The 24,191-nt window shown below is 46.5% G+C and overlaps 1 protein-coding gene across 1 annotated transcript; it reads right to left on the reverse strand.

Annotated features, from left to right (window-relative positions):
• Positions 1–14,738: 14,738 nt before the first annotated feature.
• Positions 14,739–18,111, reverse strand: LOC131905988 (sperm motility kinase X-like). The gene is given in 3 exon segments (XM_059256781.1): positions 14,739–14,902; positions 14,904–15,837; positions 17,986–18,111. Coding segments are annotated over 2 exon segments (882 nt in total). The 5' UTR covers positions 15,744–15,837; positions 17,986–18,111; the 3' UTR covers positions 14,739–14,860.
• Between the last annotated feature and the right edge of the window lie 6,080 nt (positions 18,112–24,191).

Here is a 24,191-nt window from a genome sequence, read left to right on the forward strand (position 1 = left end):
CTCTGCCAAGTTGTTTCATGGGAGTGATTTTCTCTCTTCCTCCTGGATATTGAACACAGTACCTTGGTGTGCTAAATGCACTGTACCACTGAGTTATGTCTTTCATAACTCAGTGATTTTAATTCACAACTCACTATTGCTAATTCTTAATACCCAAGCTATTGATGCAGGTTTTTGAGAATGATGACACTTTTCTCAACTCAGATGTGCAAGACTTAGGATGCTAGACACTCACTGGTCACTGTTAGGTCTCAAAGAAACCAGGGACAAGTGGCTAACTGAGATGCCTATTTAACATATCGGAGTGGAAGCTGGCCACCAGTCTCAGCATCACAAGTACCTGTCACAGAGTCCTGGCTCCTCTCAGCACTTCTCACCACCCCGATCTAAACCTCTCCAGCCCCTGAGCTTTGCCCCTCCCGCTTTCTGGTCCCTATGTAACAGCCACTTTGGGTACGCACTCTCTTGGTTCCCCTCTTGGTCCTTGGCTCCTCTCTTTGTCTTCTTTCTTCTTCCCTCTCTCTTCTCTTCCTCTCTCCATCTCTCCCCTACCCTCCCAGTTCACTCTGCTGGCCATATTCAGTCTGGACTCTTCCAGATGCTTCTGGTTGTTCTCCCTTGTATCTATAATAAAAACCTCTCCTCAACCGTACCAGAGAGCAGTCATGTCTGCATTTTCATTCAGTCACCAGAGGTGAACATGAGACAGTGACGCCTGAGCTCATCGTTTCTGAAGAAGATTAAAAACATGACATGGAGCTAAGCAAAGTGAGTGCAAAGCCTTATAAGGAGCATTAAGGGAAAAGTGAAAGCCCTGGCCGTGGGAGGGGTTCCAGGAGGGGAAAACCCACAGAGCTGCTTTCCAAGGCCTTTTTACAGGGCTTATGAGAGAAATTAAACAAAGATGCAGGTGATTCTGGTTATTTCTCTGGGCTTATGATAAGTCTAACCAATAAAGGGCCCAAGGCTCTGGGCATATTTTCCTGACCCAGCCAGGGGGATGATCACATGATGCTCAACCAATAAGGGAGGTGGTCACACTTTGAAGCCCCCCTGCCCTTCTCTGACTTATTTTGTTCATCTTGGTTTTCTGCTGACCATCTGCTCTGGTGGGTGTTTTACTCTCTGACCTGGCAGGTGCTGCTGGTCTTAGCCCTTGATGGAGTAACGTAGTCAGAAGGTTTCTCGAGTCCCACCTGGCCCCCATGGACCTGCAGCCACTTATAAAATAATCACTCAGAGGCTTAATATTATTTATAACTGCTCAGCCATTAGCTCAGGCTTATTATTGACTAACACTCACACTTAAATTAACCCCTAATTCTTATCTATATTTAGCCACGTGGCTTGGTACCTTTTCTCAGTTCTGCCTTGTCATCCTGCTTCCTCTGTGTCTGGCTGGTGACTCTCTTTCTGCCTCTGCCTTTCTTCTTCCTGTCTCTCTCTTGGATTTTTCCCACCTGGCTCCATCCTGCCATGCCATAGGCCAATGCAGCTTTATTTATTAGCCAATGGGAGTAACACAAATTCACAGCATACAGAAAGACATCCCACAACAGAGTAATTAGACTAACCTCTCTTTGTTCTTGAGTTTACATGACCAGCTTGCAGTTTACCAAGGAGCTAACTCCTGCCACAGCTACCAAGCTGCAATCTTTTCTTGGTCCCTTCATCTTCTGCTCCTAATCCACAGTGAAGTCTGGGTGGTCTTCTTTCAGGAAGAGGAGGAAGTGTTCTGTTAGAAGCTATTATTACTTATCATTTAGTCTATTGAAATTAGATACACCAGAAATAAGAATATGTAAAAAGGCAGAGGTCCCTCATATATGTCCCCCAGGAAAGGAGATTTTGGGAGAGCTAGCTGGCCTGCTGACACTGGCTCTGTCCCTGGAGCCCCATTCTTTCTCTTCTCTGGTCAACTTGACAATCTCATACTTGTAGTGTGAATTCTAATTGGTCTTAATAGTAAAAACCTGGAGTCAGATATAGGGGTAAATGCTGAAAGATCAGAGGACAAAAAGAGCAAGCCACAGCCACTTCTTACCTTGCCAACTCCTCAGCCCGAAAGGGGGCCAAGCTCTTGTCTCAGTCCACCTTATATTCTTCTCTCTGTCCAGTCATATCACTTCCTGTTTCCTTCTCCCCAGTGCTGGGATTAAAGGTGTGTACCACCACTGCCTGGCTTCTATGGTTAACTAGTGTCTAGCTCCGCACTCTGATTGGTTAGAGCACAAACAAAATATCACCACAGGACTCAGCTGCAAACCCTTTTATTTTTCATCTCCAGTGTTCCCAATATCACTCTTCTAACTCCAACATTCCTTTTAATGCTAATATCTGTTCATATTGCATCAGTGTAGATTTTAATCCTATTTTACATAAGAGAATACTGCAGCCATGACTTAACCAAACTCATCTCATGATTAGTGGAGGACCACAATGACAGAAGGAGAAGTTTTCTAGATGCCATGGGAATTGGGTGAAGGACAGAATTAAAGTGCAGATCCCATAGCGAGTAGACAGAGGTAAAGGTAGACAGACGAGAATGAGAATGAGGGATGTAACAGTTTGGAATTCCTGTGGGTAGATGTTTATGGCTTTTTTTAATGTTGGGAGTATGTATGGTTAATAAGTTGAAAAGTATGGCCTTGAATACACTGAGTATCCAGCACAAGCACCTGGTCAAGGCAGAAGGGATCCATGCAGGATTTTTGTTTTGTTTTGAACTTGACATAGGCTTGAATCATCTGGGAAGAGGGGTAGGCTTGCATTGCTATACCCATCTAACATGATTTTGTCTTTCCTTCTTTCATTCCCTTTCCCCATTATCATAATAAAAGAACAAAATACTTTTCATAGCTCTGATGCTCAGGAGATGGCCTTGAAGAAATTGCATAGACACACACTGCTGTTCCTGGCCCTGTTGTTTATTAAGCTAGACGACTGGGCAGCGAGTCAAGAGTGTGAAGTCGACACTCTGGGTGAGATTCAGAAGCACAAGAGGACCGGGACAATGACTGTATGATTTTACATTGCCTGCTTCCCTTGTGAGATGGGAATTCATTCCCCAGAATGCAAGAAAAAGGGTGAGCAGGCTTGCTGAAGCTTGTCACCCCAGCACTTGGAGATGGAGACAGGTGCATCTCCTTTTTTGTTTTGTTTTGCTGTTGTGATTTGTGTTTTGGGTTTGTTTTGTTTTGTTTCCCAAGACAGGGTTTCTCTATTTGGCCAGGGCTCTGTAGATCAGGCTGGCCTTGAACTCACAGTGATCTGCCTTCCTCTGCCTCCCGAGTGCTGGAATCAAAGGCATACACCACCATCACCTCCATTTGATGCAGGTGCATCAATCTTACTGGCCTTGAGAAAGCCTGTGTCCAAAACACAATGTGTACAGCATCTGTGAACTGACATTTGAGGGAATACATGTGGTACATACATACAAGTTTGAGCATACACGTGTATGTATTCAAGGACACACATGTATAAGCACACAAGTGCAAACATACAATGTGTGAGTGATCTGCACACACACTTAAGTAAAAATAGTGATAAAGAAGCACAAAGTTACTTGAAGAACCAGGTAGCTTTTAGAAGACCTGACCTTCTGTGCAGGAGCATCCTAGTCGGCAAGACCTAGGAGAATGAGACAGGGTGATGCTGATGAGAACACTGGGGTGGTCCTCTCTGGATGCTCTATGGTTGGCAGAGCCCAACAAGCCAAGATTTGGAGACTCTTATTACTGCTGAGTAGATTCCAGTTGGTGGGCTGACAAGGTGATCCCAGCCTTGTTAGCACTGTGGGTCACCTGGATGTCTCACCTCTCTGCAGCATGAGATGAGGTGCCTCTCAGAAGCCAAGAAGGATGGCCTTGCACTCAGGAGCAAAGGCCACCTTGATCAATTCTACTGGCATTAACCCTCCCCCCAAATCATTGCAATATGTGTTCTATGTTGGAAATAAAATGGCATTGTTAAATGAGCTTTTTGTTGTTTTGAGACAGGGTCTTTTTGTAGTTCTGCCTGGCCTGGTACTATGTAGCCCGTGTTGGCCTTAAATTTGAGTCAGTGTGCCTCGGCTTCCTGAGTGGCTGGGATCATCACTGCCTGCTTCTTATGGGCATGTTTTTGTTTCATGGCTTTTATATAGGGTCACATGTGTTTTAGGTTGGTATTGAACTTGCTATGTAGCAGAAGCTATCCTGAACTCCTGATCCTCTCATATTGCCTCTTTCACACTCATATCACAAACCTGTGCTGCCACACTGGTTTTATTTGACCATGGGGATCAAATTCAGTACCTTAAGGATCCTAAGCTTGCCCTCTCCAAACTGTGCTACATCTGCGGCCCAAAATGTGTCTTTTTTTCTGAACTTACCATTTTAAAAATGTATGTATGGATGCATCTAAGGACACAACTGTTATGGGTGCCTGGTGACCTTGGCCATAAAATGCCGCTGGATCTCCTGGAGGTGGAGTGAACTATCATGTGGGTGCTGGGAACTGAAGTTGGGTCTTCTAGAAGAGCAATCAGTGCTCTTAATCAGTAATCCTCTCCAGTCCTCTGTCTTTTTTAAATGTAACTTGCTGTGTGCATCATCTTTTAAAAGACAATGTGTATTGAGATCACAGAACTACCTCAGCTACATCTACAGAGTAAGTGCCTGGAACTCATCATGTAGACCAGGCTGTTCTCACAGAGATCCTCCTGCCTGGCTACTTTTCTTATTTCTCATGAGGGAGAAGGGCGTGGGGAGGTGGGACTACATCTGGCAGGAGTCTGTTCTCACCTCCCACCATTCCGGTCCTGAGGATCAGTTTCAGGTCTTCAGGCTTGACATCTTTCCAGCCCACTCCCCACCCCCACCTTCTAAAAAGGAATTGTATTTATGTGTGCTTGTGTGCATATGTGAGTGCCTGCAAAGAGCAAAAGAGGGCTTCTACCCCCTGGAGCTGGAGTTATGGTGAAAAAGCAGTAAGCACTCTTAACCACCGAGTCACCACTACAATACCATAAGACACATTTTCTGCATTAAAATGATGGAAATGGAGTCCAAGTCAAGTAGCCTCTGATGCTGTGCCCTACACAAGCACTGGAAAAGGACCAGCCTGGTGTTCCTGTGCACCCAACAATAATCATCCATGAAACACAGAGCACTAAAGACAGGAAAAAGTGCAGAGATTGCAGAGATTTATTATGAAAAATCAGCGTTGAGTTTGTTTAAGAGAGTAACAGGGATTTGTTAAGGTAATAATGGGGGGGAGATACAGTCACAAACACAGAACCAAGTGAATGGCTGTCATCCGTTCTGCCGGGAGCAGATGGATCCAACCATCTGAATCCACCCCAAGAAGTGTCGGCTCTGCATGGGCGAGACAGTGTGCAACTTGACCTGCTTAAGGAGCCCCTTAACAGTGGGATCAGGATCCTTCCCTGGTGCATGTGTGGGCTCTTTGGAGCCCAGTGCCTATGATGGGACACCTCACACAGCCCTGGTGCAGGGGGAGGGGCTTGGACCTGCCTCAACTGAATGTCAGGCTCTGCTGACTCCCCATGGGAGGCCTTGCCTTGTAAGAGGTGAGAATGGGGGAAAAAAAAGACAGGGCAAAACACACTCTCCTTCCTTTTAAGCGATCAGACGCCATGCCTTAAGACTTATACCGCAAAGCTAATTGGTGGAATGAATTTCCACTACAGATTTCTCACACCATAATGGATGAGGTACTATCACTTGACAGACAAGGCCCACTGAGCCTTAACAGTGACATGCACAGCATCACACAGCTACCCAACACTAAGCTGCCTATAAAGGAGACATGAATGGCGCCACCTACACTGGAATTATCGTTCTGCTATACTCTCCTACGCTTACATTTTTAATCAGCCATATTATTTTCAAAAGATAGTAGTCCAAATAGAGAACTGTCAAAAGCTGAAGAAAAGGGAGCATTATAGACTGAAGATGTGGATTAGTGTGAAGAGTGCATATCTAGTGTGCACACACCCTGGTTTGATCCCCAGTGACACATAAAACTAGTGTGAGTGAGTGCTGGAGTCAGGAGACTCAGGATTCAAGGGCACCTCTTGCTACATAACAAATTCAAGGATAAGTTGGGGTATGTGATACACTTGTTGAGACAGAAGAGACAGACAGAGACACACACACAGAAACAAAGAGGAAGGAGTGTGTATTGAAGAGGGAGTGATGAGGCACACCTGTGATCCCAGCCACTCGGGAAACCGAGGCACACTGCCTCAAATTTAACGCCACCACGTGCTACATAGTACCAGGCCAGGCAGAGCTACAAAGACCCTGTCTCAAAACAACAAAAAGCTCATTTAACAATGCCATTTTATTTCCAACATAGTAAACATATTGCAATGATTTGCAGGGGGGTTAATGCCAGTAGAATTGATCAAGGTGGCCTTTGCTCCCGAGTGCAGGGCCATCCTTCTTGGCTTCTGAGAGGCACCTCATCTCGTGCTGCAGAGAGGTGAGACATCCAGGTGACTCACAGTGCTAACAAGGCTGGGATCACCTTGTCAGCCCACCAACTGGAATCTACTCAGCAGTAATAAGAGTCCCCAAAGCTTGGCTTGCTGGGCTCTGTCAACCATAGAGCATCCAGAGAGGACCACCCCAGTGTTCTCAGCAGCATCACCCTGTCTCATTCTCCTAGGTCTTGCTGACCAGGATGCTCCTGCACAAGAGGTCAGGTCTTTCAAAAAGCTACCTGGTTCTTCAAGTAACTTTGTGCTTCTTTAATCACTATTTTTACTTAAGTGTGTGTGTGCAGATCACTCACACATTGTATGTTTTCACTTGTGTGCTTATACATGTGTGTCCTTGAATACATGCACGTGTATGCTCAAACTTGTAGGTATGTAGCACATGTATTCCCTCAAATGTCAATTTACAGATGCTGTTCACATTGTGTTTTGGACACAGGCTTTCTCAAGGCCAGTAAGATTGATGCACCTGCATCAAATGGAGGTGATGGTGGTGTATGCCTTTGATTCCAGCACTCGGGAGGCAGTGGCAGGCAGATATCTGTGAGTTCAAGGCCAGCCTGATCTACAGAGCCCAGGCCAAACAGAGAAACCCTGTCTTGGGGGGGAAACAAACAAACAACAAACAAACAAACAAAAAAACAAAACACAAATCACAACAGCAAAACAAAACAAAAAAGGAGATGCACCTGTCTCCATCTCCAAGTGCTGGGCTGACAAGCTTCAGCAAGCCTGCTCACCCTTTTTCTTGCATTCTGGGGAATGAATTCCCATCTCACAAGGGAAGCAGGCAATGCAAAATCATACAGTCACTGTCCCAGTCCTCTTGTGCTTCTGAATCTCACCCAGGGTGTCGATTTCACACTCTTGACTTGCTGCCCAGTCATCTAGCCTAATAAACAACAGAGCCAGAAGCAGCAGTGTGTGTCTATGCAATTTCTTCAAGGCCATCTCCTGGTCAGCAGAGCTATGAAGGGTATTTTGTTCCTTTATTATGATAATGGGGAAAAGGGATGAAAGAAGGAAGGACAAGATCATGTTAGATGGGTATAGTGGTGCAAGCCTACCCCCACCCCACCCACAAACCCACCCAACCACCCCAGTGGTTGGCACCAGGTGAAGAAGGGGACCTAAGCCAACCAGGTGCACCAACGCGGAACTGGTATAGAAGTGCCACAAGGGGGCAGCACAACACCAGAGTTTCTGACAGGTTGCAGGGCCAGCAGCCTTCCTGCCTTTCCTATTGGCACAGGTGGGGGTCTCCATGCTCTCCAAACCTTCCTCCTGACTGCCCCCCCACAGGATCAACAGGGAGCACTACTCACACAGCTCCCCAACGCCTCCCACAGGGCCAGCAGGAAGTACTTGTTGAACAGCTCTTCAGTGCTGTGCACAGGGGATGAACTCAATGCTCAGGCCAATTCCAGATGTGAGTCACAGGGAAAAAAGTTACTGCACATGCAGATGCCCAACTTTCTTCTCTCTATCAGAAAGGTCTGATTCACACGGAATATGTGGTTGTTATGGGCTGCCATGTCACTGTTTTCTCAGATTTGGGCATTAAGATTTGGGGTTAGGGGTTGTTTGCTTTTAAAATAGTGTCATTCCTTCTAGACGGACCTCCAACTCTCCATGTTGGAAGATGACCTTGACCGCCTGATCCTCTTGTCTTCACCCTCCAATACTGGGATTCCCAGCATGCTCCACCTGGTTTTATTTTATGCTGGGCAAGAACACAGGGCCAAGAACCAGTGTGCATGCAAGGCACATCGAGAACTAGTCCTGTTGTTCGATTTCTGTGTTTTAGAGAGAGAGAGATATCACAGTGCCACCAAGGCTAGACTACTGCTCCTTATATAGCCCAGGCTGGCCTTGAATTTATGGCTAGTCTCCTGACTAAGCCTACAGAGTCCTGGGATTATAAGTATACACCTTCACCCTGGCTCTGGCATCTAGTCTTAAGAAAAATGCACAAACTCCCTAGAACTGGCTAAATTGAGGGGTATGAGATCTCCCGAGGGGTGAGGGGACTAAACCTTGAAGCAGTGGGATGAGGCTCCAGCTCATAGTGTCATCATCTGCAGGTCTGGACATGGGCTGATTGAGGCTTGTGCCTTCCATCCTGTCCCACGGAGCTGCATAGAGAGTTAGATGAGACCAACTTGAGGGCCGCTAGTCAGAACATCCTTCAAAGCAGCCTGGCTACACAGGTGACAGTCCAGGGACTGCTACATACTGACCTGAGTGTCCTTGAGAGGGCATGGGACTGGGGCAGCCTCCTTTCCCTCCCTCCTGCCCAGATCACAGCTCACCAGCTTCAGAAGAAGAGCGGCATCTGGATACAGCTCAGCTTGTGGTACTTCAAAAGACACTCAATAGGAAAACTAGATTATCTAGAAAGGTTAAAAGAAAAAGAGAGAGAGAAAGTTCAGGGTCAATGGTGTAGATCTGTAATTCCATCAGGAGGTCTTCCTCAGCTACATAGTGAGTCCCAGGCTAGCCTGAGCTACAGGTGTGACTCAGCTCTTGCCCAGCATGCAGGGGGCCCTGGGTTTGGTCCCCAGGACCAAATAAACCAGGCTTGGTGGGGGAATTCCTGTACTCCCTATATTTGGTAGGAGGCAGAAGATTAAAAGTTCAAGGTCATCCACCACTACATAGATAATTTAAAAAACAAAACCCCTCAAATGCACTAAGACCAGGTGCACACCTGTATCCCCTCCAATCGGTTGGCAGAGCGCAGGAGGGTCGCCAGTCCTTGGCAGCCTGGACTAAGACAGAAAACCGGAGTCAAAACAAGAGGAGAGAAAAAAATTAGAGGATTCCTCATTAGAGAGGACTGATAGTTATGCCATCGTGGGGTTTAAGAGTCATGTGCTTTGGCAAAGAAAAGAAAAGTTCATGAGTATAAGGAATAGACAGTAGTGAGGGGTATGGGTAAGGACAGGGTGGAGAACTCTGCACACAGAGTGTATGTGTTTGTGCATGATGCATGTATGATGTGTGACCACAGAGATGTGTGTGTGTGTGTGTGTGTGTGTGTGTGTGTGTGTGTGTGTGTGTGTGTGTCTGTTCTAATCCTTTGAGCACACATGTAGATCAGGAATATTCATCAAATGCTGTTGCACCTTAGTTTTGTGTGTGTGTGTTTTTGTTTTTGTCAAGACAGGGTTTCTCTGAGTTTACCTGGCTGTCCTGGAGCTGGCTCTCTAGACCAGCTGTCCTTGAACTCACAGAGAACTGCCTGCCTCTGCCTCCCAGTCCTGGGATTAAAGGGGTGTTCCACCACCACCGGCTTTCACCTTCATTTTCGAGACAGGGTGTCTCACTGACCTCAGGCCAGCAAGCTCCCACACTTGCCTCTCTTCAGCACCAGGCCTCAGATGACATAAGGACACGGCCACATCCTGTTTTCACACAGTCCTTCCTTTCTCTGTGGCGCTTTAGCCATTCCCCCATCTCCCCAGCCCATGTCCAGCTCTGATAGTTCAAAATGTTCAGAATTTCCATGTTCTTTTTGAGATGGGATTCCACTCAGCCTGCAACTCACTCCTGCCTATACTGGCCTTGAGCTTTTCATACTTAACAGGGCAGAGTGGCTCAAAACTGGAATTTCTGCCTTGGGGAGTTAGAGACAAGAAGATGAGGATCCTGCTCAAGGTCCTCTTTGGCTACAGAGTGGTCTGCCTGGAATATATGAGACTTTGACTAAACCACAAATGCTAACAGTGTTCCAGTGCACCTAAGAGGAACTGAGGCCGCAGGATCCTCAGGAATTTAAAGCCAGCCTGGACTACATACTGAATTCAGTCCAGCCCGGGTTATAGGGCAATACTCTGTGAGAACACCAAAACCAGCAGAGGAGCTGGGCGGTGGTGGTGCATGCCTTTAATCCCCGAACTCGGGAGGTAGAGCCCGGCAGATCTCTGTGAGTTCAAGGCCAGTCTGGTCTACAGAATGAGATCCAGGACAGGCACCAAAGCTACACAGAGAAACCCTGTCTCCAAAAACAAACAAACAAAACAGCAGATGAAAACAGTTTGTAGCAAAGTAGACAGAACCAAATGTCTGAAAATAAAATGGAAGTGTGCGTGTGACACCTTAATACACCTGTCAGGGAATGAAAGCCAATTTCCATCTTTGGTTGTAGGTGCAATGTGTTCCCTTAGCATGCTTCTGTGAGACTGTTATTATTAGGGTGGGTCATTCAAGGTTTTATGTTTGTTATTTTTTGGTTGGTCGGTTTTAATATCATGTATCTCTTTCAATCAATTGCAATTTTTATTTCATGTTTGCATTTTGGGTTTTCTCTTTATAGCAATCTTCAGTGTTTGGTGATTCTCTGGGGGTCCAGTTTAAGACAGAACTGCTGACCTTCCTGGAAATTGTTCATGTAGGAGAGGCAGAGAGAGAGAAAGAGAGACACAGAGAGAGACAGAGACAGAGAGAGATACTGACCAGTGGCTTTATATTCCTGGGGATGGGGGCAGGAGAACAACACAGTTGTCTTAGGGGGATCACAATGTCAAGTCAGATCTCCCTACCAGGCTGGCCAGAGTCGCCTGAGAAGTCCTCCTCAGTTTTGTCTGAGCAGATCCAGTGGCTGAGGCCAGCAAAGAATCCTGTGCAATGTACTTTCCCAGAGTTGTTGTCGGTGGGTTGGAAGCATGGGGTTCTGGGGTGCTCTTCCCACCCCAGAGTGGAATAAGATTCTCTTTTCTTTTCAGATTGAGCACATTAAAATGTCTGTCCTAGGAGCTTAGTGTTGCTCAAAGGACAGAACAGATGTGACAGATGTGTTCTCCTAGTGGTGGAATACTATCAAGACACACTGTTGGACGCAGAAGCCATCCTAGCAAGAGCATCATCCCAGGACCCTTGTTTTCATGTCACATTAGGGAGACACATAGACAGATGTACCATCCACATCAGTCACACAGACTTTTCTGTGTCTCATGCTGTGGCATGTTGGCACCGTCTAAGGAGAAAGAACACACGAGATGAGACCTTACGAATGTGACTGTGGGATGGACAGGGGAGGGTTCCAGGAAACTCACCCAACAGATGTGCAAAAGGCTGCTTACCTGTGCAAGAACAAGCGACCTTAGGGATATGCCCCTTTGAGTGCAGACTTGGGCTGGCACGAGGCAGGGCCCACAGCAGGTTGCCGTCCCCTCATAAGGGTTTCTGATTCGATCCATATCATGACATCTATCACTGCCTCACAGTGTGGCACGTGGTGGTGAGTGCGGAATCCAGTTCCCAATGGGAATGGTGGCCTTGAAGGAGCAAGCATGGAGAGGCAGCAGGTGAGTAACTAGAGGGCAGAATTGGTGGAGAGAGGAGACTCAGCCGGCCCTGGAGTCACTCCCCAGTAGAGATTGTCCCAAGCTTTGCTCTGAGTCGGGTCTGAGGACTCTAGCAATGTACCTTGCTGTGATGACTTTTGGGGGTTCTTGCAAAAGGTTGGCAGAAGGCTACCTGTACCATGAATCTTAAAGAGTCTTATTAATAAAAACAAACCCGGAGCCAGGTTTTGGGGTGAATGCTGGAAGATCAGAGAAGCAGAACAAGCCACAGCTACCTCACCTTGCCAATTCCTCAGCCGATCTGTTTCCTCAGACTGGAAGCCTCTGAGTCCTCATCCAAATAGATCTCAGCTGAACTGTTGCTCAAAAGCCTAAAAGCTTAACCTGCCTAGTTCCTGGTCCTCATGCCTTATATACCTTTTTGCTTTCTGCCATCACTTCCTGGGATTATAGGCTCACTTTCTGGGATTAAAGGCGTGAGTCACCATGCCTGGCTGTTTCCAGTGTGGCTTTAAACTCACAGAGATCCAGATGGATCTCTGCCTCCCAAGTTAAAGGATTAAAGGCGTGTGTGCCACCATTTTCTGGCCTCTATGTCTAGTGGCTGTTCTGTTCTCTGACCCAGATAAGTTTATTAGGGTGCACAATATTTTGGGGAACACAATATCGCCACAGCTACCCTCTATTGGAGCCCTACAGGGCTGCTTGCTGTCCACATTCTGAACCTGGGAACCCATCTTGGGGCAGGTGGGACAGGCTGACTAGAAATACTCTCCCTGGGGACAGAAGTCTCACCTCATGGAGAAGACCATGTTCTCTGCCCCGAAACAGGGAGCAAAGGACAGTCACTACCCAAAGGGCAATCTCTGATGTTTAGCCAGGCAGGGGGAGAGGGCAAAGGGCTATTGTTCCATGAGACAGCTTAGGGCCCCTTTGCACCTCATCCCTCCCCTCTGAGCAAGACCCTGTGAAAAGCCTGTCCTTCCTGCCTGGGATATTACCTGGAGAGATCTGCGTTGGGGTGGACAGCTCTTCCTCTGCAGGAGGGGCCTGTGTCCACACTGCCTCCCAGACATCTGGCCTGGCTCCCCATGGGGCTGTCCGATGCTCAGCCAGACCGGTCCCCAACCCGTGACTCACAAGCCATGGAGCTGGGGCTTGACCTCTTGAGGACTTCAAAGCAGAAAGACACAGGAAGGAGACTCTTAGTGGCTTTGGAACACACAGGGCTTACTGTGCTGGCCCTGCAGTGTCTAAGCACCTCACTGGTCCTCCATGGGATCTTTGCCTCCTTTGGCCTTGCCCCGCCTCCTGCTCTCCCTGCTCTCATCAGCATCTCTGCTGTCCACTTGTAGCTCAAAAAGCCTGAGGTCACACTTGAGGGGATTCTCTGGGATTGGTCTCTCTGAAGTGACAGGTTGTTAGGTTCACAAGTGTGCCACAAGTGGGCACAGGCATCATTTATCACAAGGGACAGGAGGAGAAGCACAAATAAAATGAAGTAAGTGCACCCACCTGGTTCTGGGGGTGACTCCATGATCCCTTCCTTTTGGAGCCAGGTTCTTGCAAGAGGCATGGCCTCTCTCTGCAGGAAGCAGGCAGCAGCAACAGAGGTTTCTGAAGCAATTCATGATTGTTTTCTTGACCCTCTTCCAGCTGTGATGCCTCCGGGTTCGGGATGAAGCTGGGCCTGCATCCTGGGGCTGGCCATTGGTGATGGCCACTTCCTGGGTCATGGCCACGTCCAGAGTGGTAGCTTCTTCCTGAATGATGGTCTCAACCTGGGTCATGGTGGCTTCTGGGGTGATGGTTGCATCCTGAATGATGGCCTCTACCTGCATGATGGTCGCTTCCTGGGTCATGATTGCTTCCTGTGATATGGCTTCATCCTTTATCATGGTCCCTTCATGGTTCATGGTCATTTCCTGGGTCAAGGTTGCATCATTGGTGATGGCCTCATCCTGGGTCATGGTCCCTTCCTGGGTCAAGGTTGTATCATGGGTTTTAGCCTCATCCTGGGTCAAGGTGGTTTCCTGTGTGATCACCTCATCGTGGGTCAAGGTTGCATCATGGGTGATGGCCTCATCCTGGGTCATGGTCCCTTCCTGGGTCAAGGTGGTTTCCTGGGTGATGACCTCATCCTGGGTCAAGGTTGCATCATAGGTGATGGCCTCATCCTGGGTCATGGTGGTTTCCTGGGTGATGGCCTCATTCTGAGTCAAGGTGGTTTCCTGGTAGATGGCCTCATCCTGGGTCAAGATTGCATCATGGGTGATGACCTCACCCTAGGTCAATGTTGCATCATGGATGATGACCTCATCCTGGGTCATGGTCCCTTCATGGGTGATGACCTCATCCTGGGTCAAGGTAGCTTCATGAGTTATGGCCTCATCCTGGCTGATGGTCTCTTTCTGCAACGTATGCCAAGAAGAGGAGCCTGTGGGGGTTAAATACTGAGATGCCTCCTGGGAGCTCCAGAGTTCCTCTTGGGGACTCCAGGAGGACATGATGTTGTCTGTGTCACCTGTCCTCTCACTCTGGTGTGGCCTAGGAGAGGAGGTGTCCAGAAAGAGAGGTGGCTGGACACTGGCCATGTGACCACGGAATGACCCAATCTGTGACTGTGTGAAATACTCAATGCTTTCCAGGCTGCTGCTTGTGAAGGAATCAGTCACAGGACAGAACAGGTGGGATAGATAGGGAGGGTGCATCCTCTTTGGCTGGCAGAACAGGGTGGCAGGCATGCTGTGCCTTGTGCCACCCTGCCTGACATTCTTCTCATCTTTCTCCTTGGTCTTCGATGGCAAGGTGAAGGTGGGGAGAGCAGGGTCGGTAGCTCTTCCTAAGGACACAGGGAAAGTGTGAAGATCTGCCAGGTTGAGGACAAGGCCTGGCTGCATGGCTCTCACGGGTTTCTCCTGGTGATGGTAGCAGTCTCCCCCAGGTGACTGGTGCTGTAGAATTAGGTAAGTGGCCATCACCTGGTTGTATTTCTGGTCTCTCAGAGACTCAATGATTTCTTCAGATTTATACCCCATGACTGTCATGGCCTTGACAATGCTAGGGCTTGGGGTGCCTGGGAGAGACTGTGTGGAAGTAGGTGGTGACCGAGCCTCACTGTTCCTGACCATGGGGCGCCTCATGATTTGGCCTATGGTGGGCCTCCTGCCAGGGTTGATGACCAGCAGTTCGACGATGACATTGAAAATGTCGATGGAAACATGTGGAGGCACCTTGAAGTTTGCGGCAAGGATCTGCTGTTTCACCCCTGCAACAGAGCTATCTCTGAAGGGAAAGTGCCCGACGACCATGAGGAAGAGGAGCACACCTAAATTCCAAATATCAGTGGCACGGCCATCATAGGCCTCCTCTCCAAAGAGTTCTGGGGCGCAGTAATATAGAGTACCACAGAAATCACTAAATTTCTGCTCAGGGATGACCTTAGCCGAAAGGCCAAAATCGCCCAGCTTGGCATTACCCCTGCAGTCCAGGAGGATGTTCCCGGCCTTAATGTCTCTGTGAGCAATAGAGTTATCGTGACAGTACTGCACTGCATGCAATATCTGGATAAACAACCTTCGAGCCTCGCTCTCCTCTAAGGACCCCAGTTCCAGGATGTGATGCAGCAGGTCTCCCTCTGATGCATGCTCCATCACCAGGTAGGTGGTCTCTCCAATGTGGACCACATGAAACAATTTAATGATGTTGGCATGGGCAAGGGATTTCATGATGCTGACTTCACTGTTGATAAATGAGGCATACTTCTTCTTGTTTCTAAGAATTTTTACAACCACACAGGATACTGTGGGCACATGAAAGGCCAATTTAACCTCTGAAAACTGTCCTTGGCCCAGGGTCATCATCATCTTATAGTCAGCGGTCAAGGTCTCCTCAGCAGAGCAGTGGGCCTCCCTGCCCTGCTCCATGGTCAGGTCCTCGTCGATACGGCTAGAACCAAACTCTCAATGGGGAATTACAAACAGTCCAAATCAGGCCCAGACTGTTTATCAATACAAATTCCTACATCCAAAATGAAAAGAAAGTCAGAAGTACTTTAGACAACCTAATAGGGACTCAATGCACAGGAAGAGAAGAAAGCACCTTCCAAAGCTGCAGACAGCAGAATAAGACACAGATTGGGTTGGTAGGAATCAACCAGAAACAGAGGATAAAACAAGGGGTCACAGAAGCTAAGAGCCGCTTCTTGGGAAGGATAATCATCCTCTTACCTGAACTCAACACTCACTGAGAGAGAAGGCACTAATAAAATCAGAGGCAAGAGCAGTTGATATGACAACAGACACCCCCAAATCCAGAGTGCCCGGGTGGGGAGATGGCTCAGGAGTTCAGAAGACCTGTATGTGGTTCTCAGGACCCAGGTCAGGTGGCTCACAACTACCCTAACTCCAGCTCTGGGTGAGCCTACACCTCTGGCCTCTGAGGGCATCCATACAATGCATGCATGTGCCCATGTTGGCAGACTCGCACAGACACATGCACAGACACATGCACACTCGAGGGTGCCAACACGCACACTCACAGGTAGTACAAATAACTTAAAATACTGATACTTTTTGTATTTCTTTTCCATGACCTAGAAGGTCAGAAGAGGGCATCAGATCCCCTAGAAGTGGAGTTTCAGGCATTTATGGTGGGTCATAGGAGTGCTGGGAGGCAAACCTAGGTCTTCTGTAAGAACAGTACATGCTCCTACCTGCTGGGCCATCTCTCCAACCTACCCCACCCCAAATTAATCTGTTTGTTAAACCCAGAGTGTTCTTCTCATTGATTGGAAAATGTGGATAAATTTGAGAAACTTCTAGATACAAATTCAACTTGAGAAGAGACGATAAACAACAAGATTGAAGTATTTATGAAAAACGACTCTGCACAGAAAAGCCCAGGACCAGGCACTTACTGATGAGCCATTCCAGCCCCTAAAGAACAAATGTCAGCACTCCTCCAAACTGTACAAAATAGAAAGGACTTAACAGTTCCAAACTCATTCATGCCAAAGCCAGGGAAGGACACTATTAAGAAAAAAAAGGTTGTTTCCATGATGAATGTGGATGTGAAAATCCTTAATAATAGTACTAACACTTCTCACCAAATTCCACAACACATTAATAAGGCCATACTTGATGGTTAAAACACACTCACAAGGATCCTTGCAAGGATTGCTCTGCATGATTAGAGGACAAACACCACAATATAGAAACGGAATGAAGGGCAAGAGTGCCACAGTCAAGCCATGGGAAGCCATCCAGGATGAAACTGGGGCTCTCAACAAGGACAGACTGGAGCAGATGCTTTACCTGGGAAAAGCCAGTCCTCCAAATGTGCCGCTTGTTTTCTCTCCTCTGTGGGATTTGGGAGCAGGAGGGGGTCGTCAACTTAAAAAGGGGCTACTAGGAAAGTGGAGGAGGAAGCAGAAAAGAAAGCATAACAGCACAGGTTAATCACATGATTAATGTGATCAAAATGTGTTACAGGTGTTCCTGTGATTGTCATAACTAAATCGCTTCTATGTGTCATATTCCATACCAAGAAAAGGCTTGAAATGGGAGGAATAAATCAAGAAAAACATGACAAAAATAAATGAAGAGGTAAAGATAAACACCGAGGGGCTGGAGAGATGATTTAGTGTTTCAGAGCACCTCCTGCTCTTTCATAGAAGCCCGGTTAGGTGCCCAACAGCCACACGGTGGCTCACAATCACCTGTTACTTGAGTTTCAGCTAATCTGTCTCCCTCTTGTGACCTCCACGGGTACCGGGCTCGTGGTGCACAGACATACATGGAGACAAAATGCTCATACCCATAAAATAAAAATATCAAAATATTCTACCTCAGTAAACGTAGCCTAAAAATGAATAAAAACCGGTGGGCAGTGGTGGCACATGCCTTTATTCCCAGCACTCAGGAGGCAGAGGCAGGCAGATCTCTGAGTTCAAGGCCAGTCTGGTTTACAGAGTGAGTTCCAGGAAGGCTAGAGCTACACAGAGAAACCCTGTCTTGAATTACCCCATACACACCAAAAAGAATAGAAAGTCAAATAGAAGATAATAAAGAACATGAAAAAGTAAGCGCAAAAATAAAGCAAGCCAATAGACAAATTCACTGAGAACAAGAAACCAAATAAAGTCAACAGACTTGGAGAGAAACTCACAATGTCGGGGTCCAACAGCTCCCGAAAGTCCAAGTCAACTCTTTCTTTCACCAGTGCCGAACACCACCTCTCCAACCAACCGACAGCTCCTGCACTGTGAGGACAGGAGGCAGCCTCAGCCAGAGCTGTGAGTGCACAAGTGTCTGTCATTGTGACATCACAGCAAGAAATGGACCAGAAAAAAAAGAGAGAGAAAGAAAGAAAAGAAAAGAAGAAAAAGACAATTACTAGTTTTAAGTACTTTACATTGGATTGGATTGTTTTATATTGTATAGAAATTATATATATTGAAATTAATATTGTTAGAAAATGCTATATGTATATTTCTAATTGTACTTATACCGTTCATTTAACAATGCAATTTTCTGATCCTTGAATGTTATTATTACCAACTATTAGGATATAAAGAAATGAAAGTTAGTAGTTAGACATTACAATAGAACTTGTAGTCATATTAGATATGTTTTAAAATTGAGCAGATATATTTTAGACAGGTCATCTTCAAACCCTTCAGAGATCTATAGAATATGGCATTTAAAATGTTTTAATAACTTAGAAAATTTTTCTTTTTTGTTATGACTATGAGACATGTTGGCTCCTGGCAGTACCAATCTACTTCAGAGAAAATATGGGCATTGAAGAAACTGCATATGGAGTTAACTTTCATTGTGGCAAAAGTTAGCCACTGGACAACAAAGTATCCTCGAATCAACTGCTGACAAAATGGACAGACAGGACATGAAACAAAGGACTACTGATTCTTGCCAAAACAAGCGTGGTTATGGCTTTATCAAAAGGCATCTTCTGAGGCCAGGACAATATGGCACCATCCCTGAAGTGGCCTTTGCAACTCGGAAAAGGTACAGTGCCCTTTTCTTCGAAGGCAGCTGAACAGGGCCGATGGCTTCTGATGTGCAGTGGAACAGCAGCTGAAACAGTTATTCTTGAAGAGTAACTAAGCTCACGCCTCTCAATAGTAGACTGGAATTTGATAGAGGGATGTGGAGAAGAACGGGATGCTGAGATGAAGCCATATATACACAGCCAAGAAGAATGGACAGCTGAATTAAAAAACCATCCACAATTTCCAGAATTTAAAATCCTGAATCATGGCATGACACTAGTGGAATTCAGGTGTTTCTGGTATATAGACTGCTCTCACCCAATGTGAGGTTGAACTGCTGACCTTGTGTACATCCTACTTCACAAATGAGTCTGTCAGATACGCTAAGCCTATAGGCTGAAGATGATGCCCCAGCATTGCGGAGAAACCTCAGGTGACTGTCTAGGCAGCTGGCTGTTTCTGTCAACTCACAAATTTTTTGGAAGTTGCTTGCATGCACTTTCTGTTTTTATTTTTGTTAGCTAATATTATTTCCTTCTTGGGTCTCTGAGGGAGTTGAAGATTAGTTAGTTATAGTTGAAGGTTAGTTAGTTATAGTTGAAGATTAATTAGGATAGAAAGTGAATTAGATACATTTTGGACTTAACAAAATAGGATAGATAATGAAATTATTTTCTCTGAATTTGTCAAATACAAATGGACTAGACATTGTTTAGACATTTATTACTTATATATTGTATATAGTCATTGTACTTTTGTATATAGTTTTTCTTTTGTTAGTTATAACCTTTTTCTTTTTTTTCCTTTTTATTAAAATAGAAAAGGAGAAATGTGGTGGTATTTTACTTGTACTGAAATGTGATTTTAATTGTATGTTAATAAATAAAGTTGCCTGGGGGTCAGAGCTATTAGAGATATAGCAAGTGTGTGGCGGCTGGTGGTGGCGCACGCCTTTAAGGACCTGGAGGGTGGTACATACAGGCAGTGACGAGGCAGTCACGTTGGTTGGGTTTACAACCAATGAGAAGGCAGAACAGCTAGACTATATAAAGACAGACACACAGGAAGTAGGTCTTTTTTCGGAGAGCTCTCTTGGCTGAAGAGGATCACTGAATCAGGAAGGGTGAGGCTCTTAGCTCTGACCTCTTGGCTTTCTTCTCTGAATAGGCTCTGTGTATCTTATTTAATAAGACGGTTGGTTACATCTACACCAGAGGGCTCGGCACAGCTCACTGGTCTGGCCAGTGGGGCAGTAGGGCCTGAGGACCTTGGTTACACTCAAATGGCTGTCCTCAGTGTTGCCCAGTGACCCACCTCTTCCTGATAGCCCACTTCCCGAGACCCAAAAATTCCCCAAATGGTGTCACCTGGTGGGACCAGTGTCCAAACACTCGATTCTTGGTGGGGCATTGACACCCAAACCTTAACAAGGACCCTTCCACTTTAATAATAAAACAAGGAGTCATAAGAATGACAATGGCTCCAGAGCATTGGCCCTGCCTCGGTTACAGACTGATAGTCTCCCTTAGTAGGTGGAGAGTGTTTTGCTCTTCATTTGGACCCTAGCCTTCGGTGACAAGTTTGTAATAACTCATCATGTCACACTCAAAGAATTCAACTTATTTTTCTTTAACTCAGATTGATGGGTCCTATAGGATGACAGCTCCTGACTACATTGGGATGTTGTGAGAAAATACTGTTTTCCATGGCACCCCAGGACCTAGTATTAACATCTGTGGGGCTGAGAGAAAGTTCACATCACTTTTTTTTTTCATTTACTTCAATATAGTTCATTTTCCTTTTTTTTCCTTTTACATATCAGCCTTGGATTCCCCTGTCCTCACCCTTCCCGCCCCCCTTCTGCCCCCCTTCCTTCCCCCCAGCCCCCCCCCCCATTCCCATCTCCTCCAGGGCAAAGATTCCCCTGGGGATTGAGTTCAACCTGGTAGATTCAGTCCAGGCAGGTCCAGTCCCCTCCTCCCAGGCTGAGCAAAGTATCCCTGCATAAGCCCCAGGTTCCAAACAGCCAGCTCATGTACTAAGGACAGGTCCCGGTCCCACTGCCTCATTTGTCACATGGTCCCCATTGTTCCTGAGACTTCTCACCAAAGTCTAGGATCCCAGAAGACAGTGGCCTGATATGTCCAAAATGATCAAGAAAGTACTTGTCAGCCAGAACCCTATAGACAACATATGTAGGCGATGGAGCCATATCCTGGCACCCTAGGCCTTCTGCTCTCAAACAGAAATCGGTTGCTTGTGTATCTGGACATTGGCAAAGCAAGATCAAGATACCAACAGATTGAATGTGTAACAGGGCTGCTTTCTAACTCTAATTGGTGCTTTGTATGTGTTCTCACGTGGTCAAGGAAAAGCATGAACTCAGTCTATCAAGCCCTTTTCTAAAGGCCACATGTTCTGCTGTGTGGCAAGTCTTTGGTGCTTGTGAGTCCCCAGATCTTAATACTATTGTTTTGTGACTGATGTTTTAACAGAGACTTGGCAGGACACAGACACAGACTCACACTTGTACACACACTACACACACACACACACACACACACACACACACACACACCTCTCTCACAATTAGACATGATACAATTAGCTGTGTCCAGCCTGAGAGGAGTCCTTCAGGGCAGCTGATGTACATTATATAGGAGCTCAATGGGAAAAAAAACAGGAAAGTGTTGTGGGATTTCTGATGGCACTGAGAAACTCAGAGACTGGTAATAAAATTAACCTTGGGTCACGGGGTGGAGCCAGCAACTAGTTGACAGGAATTAGCCTAGAGAGGAAGGAGGAGGCAGGAATATGGATAGAGAGATGTACAGGACGGAGGAGGGAGGGTCTTTATGGTTTGGGATGAGTGCAGAGACCCTTTTCTCTTTGGGTCTCTGGCCAAAAAGGAAGGTCTTCTGGTTGCTTCTCAGCCTCTCTCATTTAGCAGGTTTTCTCTCTAACACCTCATTCCTGAGTCCTTATTGGTAAATAGAACAACAGCCTTAGTTAAAACTTGCATTTGGCAGCTGTGGCCGAGCTGGTACCAGTGGGACCAGAAATCCAGCTAGGCCTCAGGCTGTATGGAGGGGTGCTGCCTCTGGGGCCTCGGGGCACTGATGCAAGGCCGATAAACTGACAGAGAAACAACCAAAGTCTCATAAAGGTGAGCACATGCAATTACTAAAGCTAGGAGAGTGGAGGCAGGAGGAATAGCAGTTCTAGTCGTCTTTGGCTCCACAGTGGTCTTGAGGCTAGCCTGTGCTACAGGAAACCCTGTCTCACCAAACCAAAACGCAAAAGCAAAGAGGAGAGCAAGGACTGCTTTTGTTTTGTACATGATCGAGCTTCCCACTGCTTCAGAAATATCGTTTGCTGTGAGACACAGGGCACGGACACAGTGAGTGTGACATCAACAACTGAGGTGGGAGGGCGGTGGGCAGCCTTTTCCATGTTCTTGAAGCGACGCTGCTGTCACCTCCCATCAGAAGTCATTGGTTTTACACATTAGATGGACCTCACAGGACCCACCCAGAACCAGCTATGTGACATGAGCCAAAGAAACTGGATGGAAGTTTCCAAGAGGTCAAGAAGGATGTTTTCTGTCAAGAAAACGTTCCCACCACCTGAAGGCATCACGTGTCTACACATTCCACACTTAGGCACTGGCTAGCAATTCTAGCAAACTAAATCATCACATGATGAAAGGGAGACATGGGTATCGTCCAGCAATGGGCACTGAAGTCCTACTTGCCAGTTCTCTATCAGGTATTAGGTTTCTGAAAGCCACAGAGGATAGGCCCTCCCTCATCATCAACACCTGGGAAATCCAGGAAGGAGACTGAAGGGCTTTGGTGTTGGACCATGAAGGTCCTGCTACCCACCACCTCTCCCCAAAGATGAAAAGATTAAGATTGGAGGTGGTGGCACATGCCTTTAATGCCAGTACTTGGGAGGCAGAGGCAGACAGACCTCTGTGAGATCAAGGCCAGCCTGGTCTACAGAGAGAATTCCAGGACAGCCAGGGCCACACACAGAGAAACCCTGTCTGGATAAACAAACGAAGAAAAGATTAGGAGTTTTATTCAAGGCCAGGTTTGGGAAAATCAGGTAAAGACTGTCCTTGTCAATGAAATGTCCCCTCCTTTTCCAAAGGGACAGGTGTTTGGGGTGGGTCTGTGGAGTGCTGGGCATGATTCCAGCACTAGGTAGTTTTGTTCCTGGACATGTTCTTTGAGCTCTTTGGCCAGCAGAACTGATCCTTTGCTTCAAAATCATTATTGTCCCCACCCTCTGTGTGTGATAGCACACAGCTTTAGTCCTGTGATCGCACCCCCCAACCTAAGTTAGAAAATGAAAATGACCCATGAAAGGACAGCTTCCATCAGACAGAAGGACAGAAGACGGTGGAGGGACAGGGTGTGGTAAATCCCACCAAGGAAAGTTCTTTTCTTCCTCCAAGAACAGGCTCTTTCTAGACTTTCATTTTTTCTCTTCTTGAATTCTTTTCAGCTGCCTTGTTTTATACATAACATGAACAGAACGGAATCTCATCTCTGGCCTTGCTTGGAGCCATGCCTTTTGACCTGCCAGCCTAAGTTAACCACCTAGGAGGAGACTTTTTCCTGAAGCACAGACACAATGGGTGCCCTTCCTTAAACACCTTCTAGATAGGCAGTGGTGATGCATGCCTTTAATCCAGCACTAGGGAGGCGGAGTCACTCTGATTTCTGTATTTGAGGCCAACCTGGTCTACAGAATGAGTTCCAGGACACCAGTGCTACACAGTGAAATCTTGTCTTGAAAAAACAAAAAACGCCTCCCTTCCCCCCAAAAAAAGAACAAAAAAGGAAAAAGAAAGACCATCCAGTGTGGCCTCTCAGTCCTTGGACTAGGAGTCCATAAAACATAGAGTGGGAGGGCCTGAAATAAAAAGGGAAGCACTGGAGACTTGGAATCAGTGGGCAGGAGTTAGTGAGATGAGAGGAATGTGTTCAAAGTTCATGGATATGTATGGAAATGTCACTGTGAGATTACTTACTCATGATGTGCAGTTAATATAAACTAATGCCTGTTTTTCAATTGTGGAAAAGGGATAAATCAAAGTGAAAATGACATAGATCAAGAAAGAATACAAAATAAAAGTGGGAGATTATAAAGAAAAACAAAAATAAGGACAATCGTTCCTGAAACCAATAAATGAATAAATAAACAGGAAAGCCACAAAAGCCATGGCCTCAGAAGGGAACTCACTCTGCTGAGATTCAACAGCTGTGCAGAGTCCTTGTGGAGTTCACCAGTGTGGAGATCTACCAACCAACAGCTACCACACTGTATGGACAGAAACCAGCCCTAGTGTGTT

Source organism: Peromyscus eremicus, chromosome 3 (genome assembly GCF_949786415.1).
Source record: "Peromyscus eremicus chromosome 3, PerEre_H2_v1, whole genome shotgun sequence".
Taxonomy (NCBI): domain Eukaryota; kingdom Metazoa; phylum Chordata; class Mammalia; order Rodentia; family Cricetidae; genus Peromyscus; species Peromyscus eremicus.